Here is an 18898-nt window from a genome sequence, read left to right on the forward strand (position 1 = left end):
AATGGTCCTGTATTTGGCTGCATCCATCTTCCCCTCAATTTTAACCATCTTCCCTGTCCCTGCTGAAGAAAAGCAGGCCCAAACCATGATGCTGCCACCACCATGTGTGACAGTGGGGATGGTGTGTTGAGGGTGATGAGCTGTGTTGCTTTTACGCCAAACATATCGTTTTGCATTGTGGGCAAAAAGTTGGATTTTGGTTTCATGTGACCAGAGCACCTTCTTCCACATGTTTGGTGTGTCTCCCAGGTGACTTGTGGCAAACTTTAGACGAGACTTTTTATGGATATCTTTGAGAAATGGCTTTCTTTTTGCCACTCTTCCATAAAGGCCAGATTTGTGCAGTGTACGACTGATTGTTGTCCTATGGACAGACTCTCCCACCTCAGCTGTAGTTCTGTGCAGTTCATCCAGAGTGATCATGAGCCTCTTGGCTGCATCTCTGATCAGTCTTCTCCTTGTCTGAGCTGAAAGTTTAGAGGGACGGCCAGGTCTTGGTAGATTTGCAGTGGTCTGATACTCCATCCATTTCAAAATGATCGCTTGCACAGTGCTCCTTGGGATGTTTAAAGCTTGGGAAATCTTTTTGTATCCAAATCCGGCTTTAAACTTCTCCACAACAGTATTGTGGACCTGCCTGGTGTGTTCCTTGGTCTTCATGATGCTCTCTGCGCTTTCAACAGAACCCTGAGACTATCACAGAGCAGGTGCATTTATACAGAGACTTGATTACACACAGGTGGATTCTATTTATCACCATCAGTCATTTAGGACAACATTGGATCATTCAGAGATCCTCGCTGAACTTCTGGAGTGAGTTTGCTGCACTGAAAGTAAAGGGGCCGAATGATTTTGCACGCACCACTTTTCAGTTTTTTATTTGCTAAAAAAGTTTAAAATATCCAATAGATTTTGTTCCACTTCACAATTGTGTCCCACTTGTTGGTGATTCTTCACAAACAATTAAAATTTTATATCTTTATGTTTGAAGCCTGAAATGTGGCAAAAGGTTGAAAAGTTCAAGGGGGCTGAATACTTTCGCAAGGCACTGTACTCTTTCCATGTTCGGATGATGGATTGAACAGAGCTCCGTGAGATGTTCAAAGCTTGGGAGATTTTTTTATAACCTAACCCTGCTTTATACTTCTCCACAACTTTATCCCTGACCTGTCTGGTGTGTTCCTTGGCCTTCACAATGCTGTTTGTTCACTGAGGTTCTCTAACAAACCTCTGAGGGCTTCACAGAACAGCTATATTTATACTGAGATTATGTTACACACAGGAGGACTCTATTTACTAATTAGGTGACTTCCGAAGGCAATTGGTTCCACTAGATTTTAGTTAGGGTTATCAGAGTAAAGGGGGCTGAATACAAATGTATCCCCCACACTTTTTACATATTTATTTGTAAAAAGATTTGAAAAACATTTATCATTTTCCTTCCACTTCACAATTATGTGCCACTTTGTGTTGGTCTATCACATAAAATCCCAATAAAATACATTTACATTTTTGGTTGTAACATGACAACATGTGGAAAATTTCAAGGGGTATGAATACTTTTTAATGGCACTGTGTATGTATGTATGTATGTATGTATGTATATATATATATATATATATATATATATATATATATATATATACACACACACACATACACACACACACACACAGTGGATGTAGAAAAGAAATATCCCCTTTAAAATAATCACATTCTCTTGCTTTGCAGCCTGAAATAAAGACTGACACTGTTTTCATTTTATCCTGAATTTACTAGGGCACCTTATAACATCCAAGTGAAAGATATAACAGATCTAGACTTTACAATATTAGCCCGTCCTTCTTTACTGAGCTGCTCAACTTCAGTTAAATTTGATGGTGACCGTTTGTGGACTGCAGTCTTCAAGTCATGCCACAGGTTTTCAATGGGGTTTAAGTCTGGGCTCTGACGAGGCCATGCAAGGACATTCACCTTTTTCTCCTCCAACCACCGTCTGCTCATTGTTGCTCTGTGCTTTGGGTCATTGGAGGTTATTTATGGAAGGCAAATCCACTTTGCACTACAGGTCCACTTGGAAGTGCAGTCGCTGTAGATCTGAGGGGAAGATCTGAAATGAGGGGAAGCTCTGCTGATTTTATCATCTAGTCATGTGCAAGCTAAAATTATGTTTTTTATTTTCCTTGCATGTCTCAAGAATTTGATGGTATTTTACCCCATCTGTTTTCCTTCTATCCCGACAAGTGCTCCAGTCCCTGCTGTAGAGAACCCCCCCCCCCCCCATAACAGGATATTATCACCCCCCCATAACAGGATATTATCACCCCCCATAACAGGATATTATCACCCCCATAACATGATATTGCTACCCCCATAACATGATATTATCACCCCCATAACAGGATATTATCTCCTCCATAACAGGATATTATCACCCCCCCATAACAGGATATTATCACCCTCATAACATGATATTGCCACCCCCATAACAGGATATCACCTACATAACAGGATATTATCACCCCCATAACAGGATATTATCACCCCCATAACAGGATATTATCTCCTCCATAACAGGATATTATCACCCCCCCATAACAGGATATTATCACCCCCCATAACAGGATATTGCCACCCCCATAACAGGATATAACCACCCCCATAACAGGATATTACCACCCCCCATAACAGGATATTACCCCCCCCCATAACAGGATATTATCACCCCTAATAACAGGATATTATCATCCCCCATAACAGGATATTACCACCCCCCCATAACAGGATATTATCACCCCCCCATAACAGGATATTATCACCCCCCATAACAGGATATTACCACCCCCATAACAGGATATTACCACCCCCCCATAACAGGATATTATCACCCCCCATAACAGGATATTACCACCCCCCATAACAGGATATTACCACCCCCCATAACAGGATATTACCACCCCCCCATAACAGGATATTATCACCCCCCATAACAGGATATTACCACCCCCATAACAGGATATTACCACCCCCCATAACAGGATATTATCACCCCCCATAACAGCATATTACCACCCCCATAACAGGATATTACCACCCCCCATAACAGGATATTATCACCCCCATAACAGGTTATTACCACCCCCCATAACAGGATATTATCACCCCCCATAACAGGATATTACCACCTCCATGCTTTACTGTAGGAATGGTGAGGTGTATTGGATTTCTGCCAGATATTGTTTGGTGTTGAGGTCAAATAATTCAATTTTAGTCTCATCTGAGCACCGTAAACACATCTCGAAGATTCTGAGGCCACATGGAAAAGGGTGTCATGGTCAGATGAGACTAAAATTGAATTATTTGACCTCAACACCAAACGATATGTCTGGCAGAAATCCAATACAGCTCACCATTCCTACAGTAAAGCATGGAGGTGGTAATATCCTGTTATGGAGGTGATAATATCCTGTTATGGGGGGGGGGTAATATCCTGTTATGGGGGGTGATAATATCCTGTTATGGGGGATGGCAATATCCTGTTATGGGGGTGATATTATCCTGTTATGGGGGGTGGTAATATGTTATGGGGGGGGTTGGTAATATCCTGTTATGGGGGGTGGGAATATCCTGTTATGGGAGTGATAATATCCTGTAATGGGGGGTGATAATATCCTGTTATGGGGGGTGATAATATCCTGTTATGGGGGTGATAATATCCTGTTATGGGGGGTGGTAATATCCTGTTATGGGGGGTGATAATATCCTGTTATGGGGGGTGGCGATATCCTGTTATGGGGGTGGTAATATCCTGTTATGGGGGTGGTAATATCATGTTATGGGGGGTGGTAACATCCTGTTATGAAGAGGTTTCTCTACAGCAGGGACTGGAGCACTTGTCAGGATAGAAGGAAAATGGATGGGGCAAAATACCATCAAATTCTTGAGGGAAAATCTGCTGCCCTCTGCCATAAAAATGTCAATGGGAAGAAGGTTTACCTTCCAACATGACAATGACCCAAAGCACAGAGCAACAATGAGCAGACGGTGGTTGGAGGAGAAAAAGGTGAATGTCCTTGCATGGCCTCGTCAGAGCCCAGACTTAAACTCCATTGAAAACCTGTGGCATGACTTGAAGACTGCAGTCGACAAACGGTCACCATCAAATTTAACTGAAGTTGAGCAGCTCAGCAAAGAAGAGCGGGCTAATATTGCAAAGTCTAGCTGTGCAAAGCTAGTAGAGACAAATCCCAACAGACTAAAGGCTGGAATTACAGCAAAAGGTGTGACACAAGGGGGGGGGGGGTGATCCTTTTTCCAACTCAGTGAGTGTGCTTTTGAATTTTTTGAATTTTTATTCTGACATGTTGGTGTTATATCTTTCACTTGGATGTTGTAAGTTGTACTAGTAAGTACAGCTGGATACAACAAAAACTGTGTCTGTCTTCATTTCAGGCTGCAAAGCAACAACATGTGATTATTTAAAAGAGGGGTGATTCTTTTCTATACCCGCTGTATATATATAGATAGTTTTCCAAATGAATATGATCTTTGAAAGAGCTATAAGAGTTTGTGGTGAAAAAAAAAGGAAATGTTCAGATAGACCGCTTGCTGTGTTCCTGTCACTGACATATACCGCAGTGCTGTACAGAGATCACTGAGCCGGTCACATCAGTCTCTGTACCAGAGGAGCTTACACTCTAATGTCCCCCCCCCCCCCACAGTCCCCCAGTTATTATACATTTATATAGCTCTGACATATACCGCAGTGCTGTACAGAGAACACTGAGCCGGTCACATCAGTCTCTGTACCAGGGGAGCTTACACTCTAATGTCCCCCCCACAGTCACACTATTATTATTATTATACATTTATATAGCTCTGACATATACCACAGTGCTGTACAGAGATCACTGAGCCAGTCATACCAGTCTCTGTACCAGAGGAGCTTATACTCTAATGCCCCCCCTCAGTCACACACTATTATTGGATGACCTGTACACTGAATGTGGACGTTGTCCTCGCTGACACTGTAGTCCAGGTCCCCGGTGCTGCAAGGCAGGACTATCTACTATTTGAGGTGCCTACAGAGTTTTCGGTGGGGTTGGGGAATATTTTTCTGTCGGTCGCTCTCAGGCAGACCTCTCCTCCCCGAATCAGCTGAAATGCACTCCTCTGGAGTCAGGCCGGCGTGTTGTAGATTCTGATTGGCTGATAATTGAAATGGACTACTGGGCTAAAGCTGGCTACAGATGGGGTCTGACATGCATTCGATCGATTCACTGGGTCTTTTTTTTGGCCACATATGCACCTTAATTAGCCTTGCAATCTCTATTATTTTAAACAAAGAAGGATGGGCGAGGCGGGGACTACAGGGTGATTGGGAAGGGAGTTCCCCCCTCCCCTTTAAAAAACGCTCTTTGGGGATCTGATGTGAACTGCTCTCTGGTTATTGATCCAGCCAGAGAAGATTGAATTGGGAGAGTGTTGTCTAATGTTTATTTTTATTTTTTTGCCTTCCCTGCAGCCTCTCACCTAGTGACTTGCTACAAAGTTACAATGTACAGTCTGATCATCGGGGGGAGATTTAGGAAACGCTTCCTCCTGGTGACATCATCTCACCCTAGGCAAAGTCACAGAGGATGAATTTGTCATGATAAAGGGTGGAGCTTTTTTTGAAAATTGATCCTGCTGCTGCATATTATTATTATTATTATTATTATTATTATTAAACAGTTTACGTGGCGTTTTACAATATAAAAAGGGAGACTATACAGTTACAATACAATAAAATGCAAGAGGATTAAGAGGGCCCTGCTCAGAAGAGCTTACAATCTATTGTGATAGGTCAGGAATGTACTTGTGAAGTTTCGGACAGGTCCTCTTTAAATAACACTGGGACCACACATACAGCTACAGCGCTACAGCGTTTGTTGGCACTATTAAAGAACAAATGGCAGCCATTAAATCTGCTGATAGTGGAATGGCTGCAATGGTCACTATGTGTCAAATCTGGATTTTATCTGATTTCAGTGGATCTGTGAAGATTAGATGATGATGTGAGCTGAACTGTCCTGAGTGTGGGCGGGAAGTGAATGAAAAAGGCCAGAGGAGATCAGAAGCAAAAAGTTGAAGAAAAAAGGGGTTAAATAGTATAAATATTAGCTATTAAATAATATATATATATATATATATATATATATATATATATATATATATATATATATATATATATATGTCTATCTATCTATCTATCTATCTATCTATATATATATATATATGTATATATGTGTATAAATATATATATAGACAGATAGATAGATATAGATATACAAAAGTAAGTACACCCCTCACATTTCTGTAAATATTTTCTTCTATCTTTTCATGTGACAACACTGAGGAAATGACACTTGTCTACAATGTAAAGTAGTGAGTGTACAGCTTGTATAACAGTGTAAATTTGCTGTCCCCTCAAAATAACTCAACACACAGCCATTAATGTCTAAACTGCTGGCAACAAAAGTGAGTACACCCCCTAAGTGAAAATGTCCAAATTGGGCCCAAAGTGTCAATATTTTGTGTGGTCACCATTATTTTCCAGCACTGCCCTAACCCTCTTGGGCATGGAGATCACCAGAGCTTCACAGGTTACCACCGGAGTCCTCTTCCCCTCCTCCATGATGACATCACAGAGCTGGTGGATGTTGGAGACCTTGCGCTCCTCCACCTTCCGTTTGAGGATGTCCCACAGATGATTAATAGGGTTTAGGTCTGGAGACATGCTTGGTCAGTCCATCACCTTTACCCTCAGCTTCTTTAGCAAGGCAGTGGTCATCCTGGAGGTTTGGGGTGGTTATCATGTTGGAATACTGCCCTGCGGCCCAGTCTCTGAAGGGAGGGGATCATGCTCTGCTTCAGTATGTCACAGAACATATTGACATTCATGGTTCCCTCAATGATCTGTAGCCCCCCAGTGCCGGCAGCACTCGTGCAGCCCCAGACCATGACACTCCCACCACCATGCTTGACTGTAGGCAAGACACACTTGTCTTTGTCCTCCTCACCTGGTTGCCCCCCCACACACGCTTGTCACCATCTGACACCAAATAAGTTTATCTTGGTCTCATCAGACCACAGGACATGGTTCCAGTAATCCATATCCTTAGTCTGCTTGTCTTCAGCAAACTGTTTGCAGACTTTCTTGTGCATCATCTTTAGAAGAGGCTTCCTTCTGGGATGACAGCCATGCAGACCAATTTGATGCAGTGTGCGGCGTATGGTCTGAGCACTGACAGGCTGACCCCCCACCCCTACAACCTCTGCAGCAATGCTGGCAGCACTCATACATCTATTTCCCAAAAACAACCTCTGGATATGATGCTGATCACGTGACCTCAACTTCTTTGGTGGACCATGGAGAGGTCTGTTCTAAGTGGAACCTGTCCTGTTATACCACTGTATGGTCTTGGCCACCGTGCTGCTGCTCAGTTTCAGGGTCTTGGCAATCTTCTTATAGCCTAGGACAGTGATGGCGAACCTTGGCACCCCAGGTGTTTTGGAACTACATTTCCCATGATGCTCATGCATTCTGCAGTGTAGTTTAGCATCATGGGAAATGTAGTTTCAAAACATCTGGAGTGCCAAGGTTCACCATCACTGACCTAGGCCATCTTTATGTAGAGCTACAATTATTTTTTTCAGATCCTCAGAGAGTTCTTTGCCATGAGGTGACATGTTGAACTTCCAGTGACCAGTATGAGAGAGTGAGAGCGATAACACCAAATTTAACACACCTGCTCCCCATTCACACCTGAGACCTTGTAACACTAAGGAGTCACATGACATCAGGGAGGGAAAATGGCTAATTGGGCCCAATTTAGACATTGCCCAATTTTTTGTTGCCAGCGGTTTAGACATTAATGGCTGTGTGTTGAGTTATTTTGAGGGGACAGCAAATTGACACTGTTATACAAGCTGTACACTCACTACTTTACATTGTAGACAAGTGTCATTTCTTCAGTGTTGTCACATGAAAAGATGAAAATATTTACAAAAATCTGAGGGGTGTACTTACTTTTGTGAGATACTGTGTATACACACTGCTCTCTCTCCTTGTGCAGGGTGACTGGTCTCGTCTCCGCCCCCTCCTGTAGTTTTCTGCAGGCAGTATGTATTGGGCGGAGCCTGTTTGGTCCCTCCCACAGCTCTGCTCTCTCTCCTTGTGCAGGGTGATTGGTCTCGTCTCCGCCCCCCCTCCTGTAGTTCTCTACAGGTTGCCTGCAGTGGGTGGAGCCTGCAGTGCCACACCCACACCTCTGCTCTCTGCACAGGCTATGTACAGCATAGTGATGATGTCACTGCTATACGTTTACAAGGTACTATCTGGCTTTGGAATACAAAGTGGAGTTATATCCTTTGTGGCTATTAAGCAAAAAGTGTCTAGAATTCAGCTTTAAATGGAAGTTAGGTGCCTTTCATCTATCCTGGATCTGATATTGTGCCCAAAATAAATTGTCCCATGAAATATCATCAAATCGTGAAGCTCTAACCCTATTTAATCCAAAACTGACCACAAGCAGCGGCGGTGCATCCATAAGGGCGCACGGGCGCTGCCCCATCTCTCCCGCCACCCACTCTAGCACCAATACATAGAGTCATGCATTGCATGACTCTATCTATGGGCGCCACTGCCACCCCCTATTCAGGCGCCTGGCCCCCTTTTGGGCGCAGGGCGCCTGAATTACAGAGGTGGGGGTTGTTTTTGAAGCACCTGATTAGAGCCATGCTGGGCGCTCGCAGGTCACTCAGCTGTGTTAGAAAAGCAAATGAATATCCACTTTCCTAACACTAAATCGCCTCTCCGCCAATCAGGTGCTCGGATCTGTTACCTGTCACCTGATTGGCTGAAATGACAGGCGCTGTGCCAGGCGTCCAGTCATAGCAGAGGACGGGAGAAGACATTGAGGAGCATTGAGGAGCTGTCCCACCGAAACAGGTGCAGACAGCCGGCCGGCGGGGGGCACACTGACAGCACAGCACTTGATATGGTGCAGTGGCTGCATTTGATGGGCACAGTGGCTGCGTTTGATGGGGCACAGTGGCGGCAATTGATGGGCACAGTGGCTCCGTTTGATGGGGCACAGTGTCGGCAATTGATGGGCACAGTGGCTCCATTTGATGGGGCACAGTGGCGGCAATTGATGGGCACAGTGGGAGCAATTGATGGGCACAGTAGCTGCGTTTGATGGGGCACAGTGGCGGCTATTGATGGGCACAGTGGGAGCAATTGATGGGCACAGTGGCTGCGTTTGATGGCACAGTGGCTGAGTTTGATAGCACAGTGGCTGCGTTTGATGGCACAGTGGCGGCATTTGATGGGCACAGTGGCTGCAATTTATGGGGCACAGTGGCTGCATTTTATATGGCACAGTAGCTGCATTTGATGGCACAGTGGCAGCAATTGATGGGCACAGTGGCTGCTTTTTTTATGGGGCACAGTGGCTGCATTTTATGGGGCACAGTGGCTGCATTTGATGGCACAGTTGCTGCAATTGATGGGCACAGTGGCTACATTTGATGGGGCACAGTGGCTACATTTGATGGGGCACAGTGGCTGCATTTGATGGCACAGTGGCTGCATTTTATGGGGAACAGTGGCTGCATTTTATGGGGCCCCGTGGCTGCATTTTATGGGGCACAGTGGCAGCAATTGATGGGCACAGTGGCTGCATTTTATGGGGCACAGTGGCTGCATTTGATGGCACAGTTGCTGCAATTGATGGGTACAGTGGCTACATTTTATGGGGCACAGTGGCTGCATTTGATGGCACAGTGGCTGCATTTTATGGGGCACAGTGGCGGCAATTGATGGGCACAGTGGCTGCGTTTGATGGGCACAGTGGCTGCGATTGATGTCACAATGGCTGTGATTGATGGTACAGTGAGGGTGCAATTGATGGGGTTTTTTCAGAATTTTTCAGTTTGCCCCCTGCCGCCACTGACCACAAGTGATACAAATTAATTGTAAATCTATTTCTACCAATGACTGTAGCACCGAGGATGCTCAAGTGGATACTATGTGAATAAATTGCTTAGTTAGCTCCTCCCACTAAATTATTTTTGTTTGGTAAATTGATCAAAAAATGTTTAGATTGCAGCATGTATGGGCCGTCATAAAGGTGATTGTACACTGATCATGTTAATGTGTGTGCTCAGCTCATATTCAGAGTAAATAATAAAGGACTTTCTCTGAAATTTCCAAACCAGATGAGCTCAAAACTTAAAAAGAAGTCGCCATGTTAACGTCTTGTCATTGGATTAATACAAACCATTAGCGCGGTCCGTGCAGGAAGTGCTGTGCGTCACGTTATAGATTCCCCCGAGAACGCAGCGATCTGTTCAATAGTCGGTACGAGGAAAGAACGGCTCCACCTTGACTTCATTAGATCATTCAATTTGTTGATTATGTTGTTGGGAAAATGAGACGTTTCCTTCGTATAAATCACGGCAATAATTATATCTGTCGGGGCCATTTCATTTTACATCCTAATTTTCCAATCGATGAGCAGATCCTTATTGTGATGAATGAGCGGCGGAGCGGAGCTGGGAGTGTGTGTGGTGCTCCGGGAGGAGGGAAGGGACTGGTGGGGCAGAGGTGCCAATCCCCAGACTGCTATCTATCCGCTGAGGGGCAATTAATACTTTTATATCTATGGCCAGAGGTGGAGAACCTTAATGGGTCACCCCACCCTAAACTGATATCTCAGCGTATGAAAGATACTAGATACTGAGCCCCCCTGCTAATCCTTTCTATCTCCTAAAGGACTCTGTTGGTGAAATTCCTGTGCTAAGTTCTCACCCACAATCCCTGCACTTAGTTCCCGGGTCTGTACACCTACTGTGCCCATTATGAGGGGTTTCCATTATCCTTGTGCTGACCTCCCAGGTCCACAATATTCTGTGCCCATTATTAAGGGTTCCCACAATCCCTGCACTTAGTACCCAGGTCTGTACACTTGCTGTGCCCATTATATGGGGGTTCCCACCATCCCTTTGATGAGTTCCTGGGTCTGTACACCTGCTGTGCCCATTATTAAGGGTTCCCCAATCCCTGCACTTAGTACCCAGGTCTGTACACTTGCTGTGCCCGTTATATGGGGGTTCCCACCATCCCTTTGATGAGTTCCTGGGTCTGTACACCTGCTGTGCCCATTATAAGGGGTCCCCACCATCCCTGTGCTGAGTTCCCAGGTCTGTAAACCTGCTGTGCCCATTATATGGGGGTTCCCACCATCCCTGTGCTGAGTTCCCGGGTCTGTACACCTGCTGTGCCCATTATATGGAGGTTCCCACCATCCCTGTGCTGAGTTCCCAGGTCTGTACACCTGCTGTGCACATTATGGGAGCTTCCCACCATCCCTATGCTGAGTTCCCAGGTCTGTACACCTGCGCTACCTATTATGAGGGGTTTCCCCCATCCCTGTGCTGACTTCCTAGGTCTGTACATCTTGTGTGCCCATTATGAAGGGTTCCCATTATCCCTGCACTTAGTACCCAGGTCTGTACACTTGCTGTGCCCATTATATGGGGGTTCCCACCATCCCTTTGATGAGTTCCTGGGTCTATACCCCTGCTGTGCCCATTATGAGGGGTTCCCACCATTCCTGTGCTGTGTTTCCAGGTCTGTACACCTGCTGTACCCATTATGAGGGGTTCCCACCATCTCTGCACTGAGTACCCAGGTCTGTACACTTGCTGTGCCCATTATATGGGGGTTCCCACCATCCCTGTGCTGAGTTCCCGGATCTGTACACCTGCTGTGCCCATTATAAAGGGTTCCCACCATCCCTGTGCTGAGTTCCCGGGTCTGTACACCTGCTGTGCCCATTATGAGGGGTTCCCACCATCCCTGTGCTGAGTTCCCTTGTCTGTACACCTGCTGTGCCCATTATGAGGGGTTCCCAACATGCCTGGGCTGAATTCCCGGTTCTGTACACCTGCTGTGCCCATTAGGAGGGGTTCCCACCATCCCTGTGCTGAGTTCCCTTGTCTGTACACCTGCTGTGCCCATTATGAGGGGTTCCCAACATGCTTGGGCTGAATTCCCGGTTCTGTACACCTGCTGTGCCCATTAGGAGGGGTTCCCACCATCCCTGTGCTGAGCTCCCAGGTCTGTACACCTGCTGTGCCCATTATGAGGGGTTCCCACCATCCCTGCTGGATATTTCTTTATTTTATATCCCACAGAAGCTAACAGGAGAAGAGGAGAGTTGGAAATGATAACAGGGACGTCTTACTGCTGGGTAATCCAGAGGCCGACTCTCCCTCCAAGCTCCACTTATATCTGTCACGCTCGGGTGGACTGATCCTTTAATGACAGGTTCTCTTTAAATCATAGCTCTGGGGAAATGGAGGGCAAGTGGTGTCCATAATATTAAATCACATTAATGTACAACAAGGAAAACAAACCAGAAAACTCATTACAAACCTGAATCAAGAAAAGGTTAGGAGATGAATTTCCCGATTGACTTATCGCATTCCGCAGACGAGACTCTATAAATCTATAATAAAGATTATCTGGAATAATTCTCATTTATTACAAATCATTACAGACAGCGAGGAGCAATCTGAGATTATAAAATAAAATGAAAAAATAAATAAAAAATCACCTGCCTTTGTATTTATATGTTTAGGAGCCATTCTATGCAGTTGGGACCACTATGCCCCTCAGAGAGCGCCATGCCTTCCTGTGCATGGCAGTAACATGTGGCACCCCAATACATAGCTCTGAATGGGCCCCCGAGTGTTTTTCCTGCCTAGTAAGGTCAATAAAAAATGGTTCTCATGCTGATCCTCAGTCTTCAACACTCCCTGAGCCTCGGACCCCAGAGAAGCAGCCAGAGCTGGAGTATTGACTTTGCCTGCCACCACTGGTGGTCCCAGGTCAGGATTGAATTGCAGAGGGGGATCGATCGCATGACAGCCAGAACAACGGCATTTTCAGGAGGTGTGTTGTAACCTAAACAAGAGAATGGTCCAGTATGTGGCATTGGGATTGGTTGGCTGCTTGCTGAAAATGTTTTATACTGTATATAGAGAAATAGATATAGAGGGATGTCGCTGTATATACACGGATGTCCCCGCTATGCACTAATCAGCGATCAGATTTCCTGTGTTTGCCTATTGATCGGAAGAAATGTCATATACCTGAATTATAGTCTGTGTTCAGTTCATATAATTGCTGAAATAACAGTCTTCATTTTTCTGTTTGTCCACCTTTCCCCTCCCCCCACCCCACGCCCTTTCCCCCCGTCCATCTCTCTGCACTCCTTCCTATATCTCTTTCCTTACTTCTGCTTTTCTCGGCCTTTTCCTTCCTTTTTTTTCCTTCCATGTTATCATCAATTGTTTCCTTATTTTTTCTGTGTGCTCAATCATTTTAATGCTTGACTTTTCCTTTTTATTTGTTCTGATTTCATTTTTATTTTCTTCTATAAATATGACTTTCTTTGCTTTTGGTATATTTCTGTTTCTTCCTTCTTATGTCTGATGCTGAATTTGGCATGCTTTTCTTTTAATTCTAATTTTAATTTTAATTTCTTTTTATTCCTGTCATTTCCCACTCCTCCTGTCTCCTCTCCTCCCCCACCCTTTCTATCTGCTTTCCTCCCCTTCTTCCCTGTCCCCTCTTCTCCCTACCTCTTCTGTCTCCTCTCCCCCCTCACCCCTCTTGCCTACTCCCATCTCCACTGCTCCTGTCTCCTCTCCACTCCTCCCCACCCTTCCTGGCTCCTTTCCTCCCCACCCCTCCTGTCACCTCTACTCTATACCCCTCCTGTCTACACTCCTCCCCTCCTGTCCCCTCTCCCCCCCCCCCCCGCCTCTCTATTTCTTCTGTCTCCTCTCCTCCCCTCCTCTCCCCTCTCCCCACCCCCCCGCCTCTCTATTTATTCTGTCTCCTCTCCTCCCCTCCTGTCCCCTCTTCTCCCCCCTCCTCTCTATCTCTTCTGTCTCCTCTCCTCCCCTCCTGTCTTCCCACTCCTCCCCTCCACTCTCCTCCTCTTGCTACCCATTCTGACTTCTCTCCTCCTGTCTGTACTACTTCCCACTCCTCCTGTCTCCTCCCCTCCCCTAATGTTTCCCTTCGCCCTACCACTTTTGTCTCCTCCCCTCTTGTCCCCCCTTCTCCCTATCACTTCTGTCTCCTCTCCCCCCCCCCCCCTTCTCCTCTCTTCCTCACTCCTCCTCTCGTTTACACTCTTTTTGCTGTCCATTCTGACTCCTCTCTTCCTGTTTTTTCTACTCCTCACTCATCCTGCCCCCCTTCCCTTCCCTCCTGTCCCCTCTTTTCCCAACCCCTCCTATCTCCTGTCCTCCCCTGATGCCCCCTCTTCTCTCTACCCCTTCTGTCTCCTCTGCTCCCCTCTCCCTTCTTCTTGCTACCTTTTCTGTCTCCTCTCCCCCGTCTGTTCTACCCCTCCCTCTTCCTGTCTCCTCCCTTCTCCCTGTCCCCTCTTCTCCCTACCACTTCTGTCTCCTCTCCTCCCTTTTTCACCCCTCTCCTCCCCATCCTGCTATCTCCTGTCCTCTGTCTCCTCTACTTCTCACTCCTTCTGTCTCCTCTCCTCCGCCCCTCTCCTGTCCCCTCTTTTTCCTTTTCTTGCTACCACTTCTGTCTTCTCTCCTCTTCTCCTGTCTGTTTTTTTCCTCACTCCTGTCTCCTCCCTTCCCCCTGCTCCCTCTTCTCCCTACCACTTTGGTCTCCTTTCCTCACCTCCTGTCTCCTCTACTTTTCACTCCTCATGTCTTCTCCCATACCCTCACTCCTCCTGTCTCCTTCCCCCCATCCCCTCTTCTCCCTACCACTTCTGTCTTCTCTCCTCCCTTTTTGTCCCTTCTCCTCCCCACCCCACTGTCTCCTGTCTTCCCCTCCTGCCCCCCTCTGTCTCCTCTACTTCTCACACCTTCTGTCGCCTCTCCTCCCCCTCTTCTTGCTACCCCTTCTGTCTCCTCTCCTCTTTTCCTGTCTGTTCTTTTCCTCACTCCTTCTGTCTCCTCCCTTCCCCTCCTGCTCGTTCTTCTCACTACTACTTTGGTCTCCTCTCCTCCCCTCCTGTCTCCTCCCATCCCCTCCCCTCCTGGCCCTCTCCTATATACCCCTTCTGGTTCCTCTCCCACCACTCCGGTCATCTGTCCTCCTCATCCCTCTTGTCTTCTCTCTTCCACACCCTTCCTGTCCACTTTCTTCCCCACTGTTTTGGCTGTTCTCCTCCCCTCAAATTTGGTCCCTTTTCCCTCCCCTACTCCTCCTGTTTCCATTACTTCTACCCCTCTTGTCCTCTCCTTTCCCCGCTCCTTTTTTCTCCTCTCCACCCCACCCCTATCTTCTTCCCACTCCTTGCTGTCTACACTCTTCCCCACCCATTCTGTTTCCTTTTAACCCTCTTCTTGCCCCCTCTCCTCCCCACTTTTCCTCCCCCCTCTCCTCTACACCCCTTCTGTCTCCTCTCCTTTTCTCTCCTTTTCTCCTGTCTCCACTCCTCCTGTCCCCTCTAAACACATTTTCCTATTCCCTCAACTTTTCTCCCCTTCTCTCTCCTCTCTTCCCCACCCCTTCCACCCCCTCTTCACTTATTCTCCTTTCCTCCCTTATTTTCTTCCCTCCCACCTGTCTTCTTTCCTTTCCTGTCTCCTCTTTTCCCCATCACTTCTTTTCACCCCTCCCATTTCATTTACTCACCTCCCCATACCTCCTGTCTCCTCTCTTCTCCCTTTCTACCCTCCTGTCTCATTTCTTCTCCTTACCTGCTCTTTTGTTTACTCTCCTCATTCCTTTATTCTTTTTCCATCCCTATTCTTTTTCTACCCACCCCTTCTATCACCTCTTCTTCCTCCCCTCTTGTCTCTACTTCCATCCTACTCCTTTCTTCATTATTTTTCTGCACTCCTCTTTCTCTCACTTCTGCCGACCACCTTCTTTTTCTTTCTAATTACTTGTGTCCCCTACTTCCAGCAAGCAGCATTCTCTACCGCTTCCTCTCTCCCATCTCTCCTTGTTGCTACTTCTTCCCATCATGGCTCCCCTTTTCCCATTTCCCGTCCTACCCAGCCCCCTCAGACAGTCTCTACAGGTGGCGGAATGAGGCTAGAAGCTGTCATGGAGAACTTACAGCGACAACAGGCTGCTCGCTTGGCCTTGGAGGAAAAACTACGACAGGAAAAAGACAGAGAACTGCGTTGTTTGGTAGAGTCACGTATCCAGCAACAAGCGTTGGCCATACGCCATTACCAAGCCGCTGTAAGAGCAGCAGCCGCTGCAGCAGTGACCACCCCCACAATCTTGAACTCCACCAATACATCGACCACTACCACAGCATCTAGCTCAATCTTATCCCAGAACCGGACTTCTCTGATCTTTCCTCACACCCCAATCCAGAAATCAGAGGATGAAGACTCTAAGCACAAAAGTGAAGGAGAAGAGGCGGACTTTGACGATGATGATATGGATGATGAGGAAGGAGAAGAAGAGGAGGAACATATGGAGATGAACTCAAATATACAACCTGGCTCACCTAGCAAGGGACTGTCAAGGGTCAACCAATCACAGTTACCAAATACTAGTTCCCAGTCAAACAATTTATCTCCTAATGGACAATCGGGCCATCATGAGTGGACATATGAGGAGCAGTTTAAACAGGTAAGGCACAAGATCTAAAATTGTATTATTATGGGCCTTCTTCTTTAACTTTGTTACTAATATAGGATGAATTCACCTTAGTGGAGAAACATACAGCAAACCAAACCTGACATGGGCCCTATTGATTGCTTACTCCACCTTTATGTAGGTTTATAAGATACAATCCAACAAGAGATGTCCACATTGGATCCCCTGATGTTGACATCTAGATATGTCCAGTTCAGAACCCTCGCCAATCAGCATTCACAAGGCTACCATTACTTAAATGTGATTGGCTGCCCTTGAAAACCTTCTGCTTTTCAGGGTTTTGGAGGTGGGCTGTAACTGTGTGGCGTATATCATATTGGAAACTAGAAGGATTCTGAAGGCAGGCTTTGACTATCCAGACACCTCTAATTATCTACTAATAGGTGGTGGTGGGGTAGGGAGTTAGGTGAAGGTAGTGGTTTTCCATTTTTTAATTCATGTAAATTGAAAGTGTACTTGTGTTTCTTTTTAAGTATTTATTTCATAATTCAAATTTGCCCTTGTTGGGGTGGTGTGAGGCCCCATTGCTGTACCCTAAGTAATTATTGTCAGTAGAGATTTTTATTTTCTACCTTCACACTTTGGTTTCTATAAGGCTTGGAAGGGGGCATGAGATGGGGCATTTCTGTTGTCTCTGCAGAAAGTATGTGAGTTCCTTGGATCTAATGTGTTCCCGACAATATATATATATATATATATATATATATTATTTTTTTCTTTTTTTTTTATGACAATTCTCTTTATTGCTGCATATAACTACCTACAAAACTACAAAGATTGTCTGTTTTTGTCATTGGAAATGGCCTGATCTCCAGGAGATAGTTGGAGGCAGAATGAACAACTCAATTATTTTTTTTCCGACTCTAGCTAAAAACTCACAGACAGTCCCAAATTTATAAGGTATCCATACAAAGTCAGATATTTCCTTAAAATGCCAGAAGAGGGAATAGATCTCCATCACCAAAGGTGTCAAAGATGATACAAGTAGTACTGCACACAGCTTTAGTGTATCAATACATGAATACAATATGTGCTCCACCATATGGTTGGGCCCAGCTACAAAATTTTTTCAAAAAGTTATTTTCTGCCTCAAATTTCTCTCTCGCAGTCCCTAGAGGAGGAGGTGAGGAGGAATTCCATAAGAGGACACCTGTCCCAGAAAAGAATGGCAACATAGCTTTTTCTGCTTGATTGAGCTTGCCCTGTTGTGTCTCCAGGACAGGAAGTGAGGGCAAGCCTCCCCACTTTGTATACATGCCGATTTTAAAAACCAACAAAACCCTGTAGTTCCATCTCAACTTGGCTATTTTCTATGACTGCTCTGTACAGTTTGAGAGCCATTTAAACTGTCTACTTGATTTTGGGTTCACCCTCACTATAAATAAAATGTAAAAAAAGCAGGGGCTGCTTTCCGGATAGCAGAACGCAATGAATACAGCAATCAAATGTAAAAAACCGGCAGCGATCGAATGTAAAAAAATCTGCCAGACTAGTTGTACCCAAGTCGATGGATGGATTGACTTGAGTACAATCAGCCTGTCCACAGATGGATCAAATCTTGGCCGGTTCTTGCTGAATTAGCTGAATTTCGATCTATGTTTGGCAGGCAGGAACCGGCTGGGATTCGCACCGTCAGTGGGCAAACTGAATGCACCAAGTTGATCGATTGATCAACCAGCCTGCCAGATTTTCTTGCAATTATTGCTAGCATGTGCTATAGCCGCTAGTGATGATCACAGTCTTCTCCCGGTGGGGATAACTTCCCCCTCCCCCCCCCCCCTCCCCCACCATTGGGAACAGACAATTTCACAGCAGGAAGGATTCCCTTGTCAGGACTGTCTGTGTTGATGGAGGAATCGTTCGAATTTGCACCATGTATGACCTGCTTAAGTGGTATTTTCTGATATAGGAGTGGATGGCTTCCATGGTTCTCTCAGGAAAGGTTTGCTTTACTCGCACAGCAGGAAGAAGCTTCATTATTGTCAGCTTGATTATAAGCCATGTATTAGGAATATCATAGGGTACAAAGGGCGCTGATGGGCGAGAGGAATGTTCAGCTCGTTACAATACATACAGTCCAGGATTAGACATTATGGTGAATATAAACATGTATAATACCAGGCCGTGGTGAATTATTGTCAGAGGCAGATAAGGGAGAACTCAATTACCTGCACGGAC

The 18898-nt window shown here is 45.8% G+C and overlaps 1 protein-coding gene across 1 annotated transcript in view; it reads left to right on the forward strand.

Moving 5' to 3' along the window:
- ARID3C (AT-rich interaction domain 3C) overlaps nt 1-18898 on the forward strand; it is a 301212-nt gene that overhangs the window by 9047 nt on the left and 273267 nt on the right. The window contains exon 2 of the mRNA XM_077490555.1: nt 16010-16693. Coding sequence (XP_077346681.1) covers nt 16010-16693 — 684 coding nt within the window. The remainder of the gene's footprint in view (nt 1-16009; nt 16694-18898) is intronic.

This window comes from Lithobates pipiens, unplaced genomic scaffold (genome assembly GCF_037356315.1).
Source record: "Lithobates pipiens isolate NorthernLeopardFrog02 unplaced genomic scaffold, aLitPip1_a1.2 Scaffold_19, whole genome shotgun sequence".
Taxonomy (NCBI): domain Eukaryota; kingdom Metazoa; phylum Chordata; class Amphibia; order Anura; family Ranidae; genus Lithobates; species Lithobates pipiens.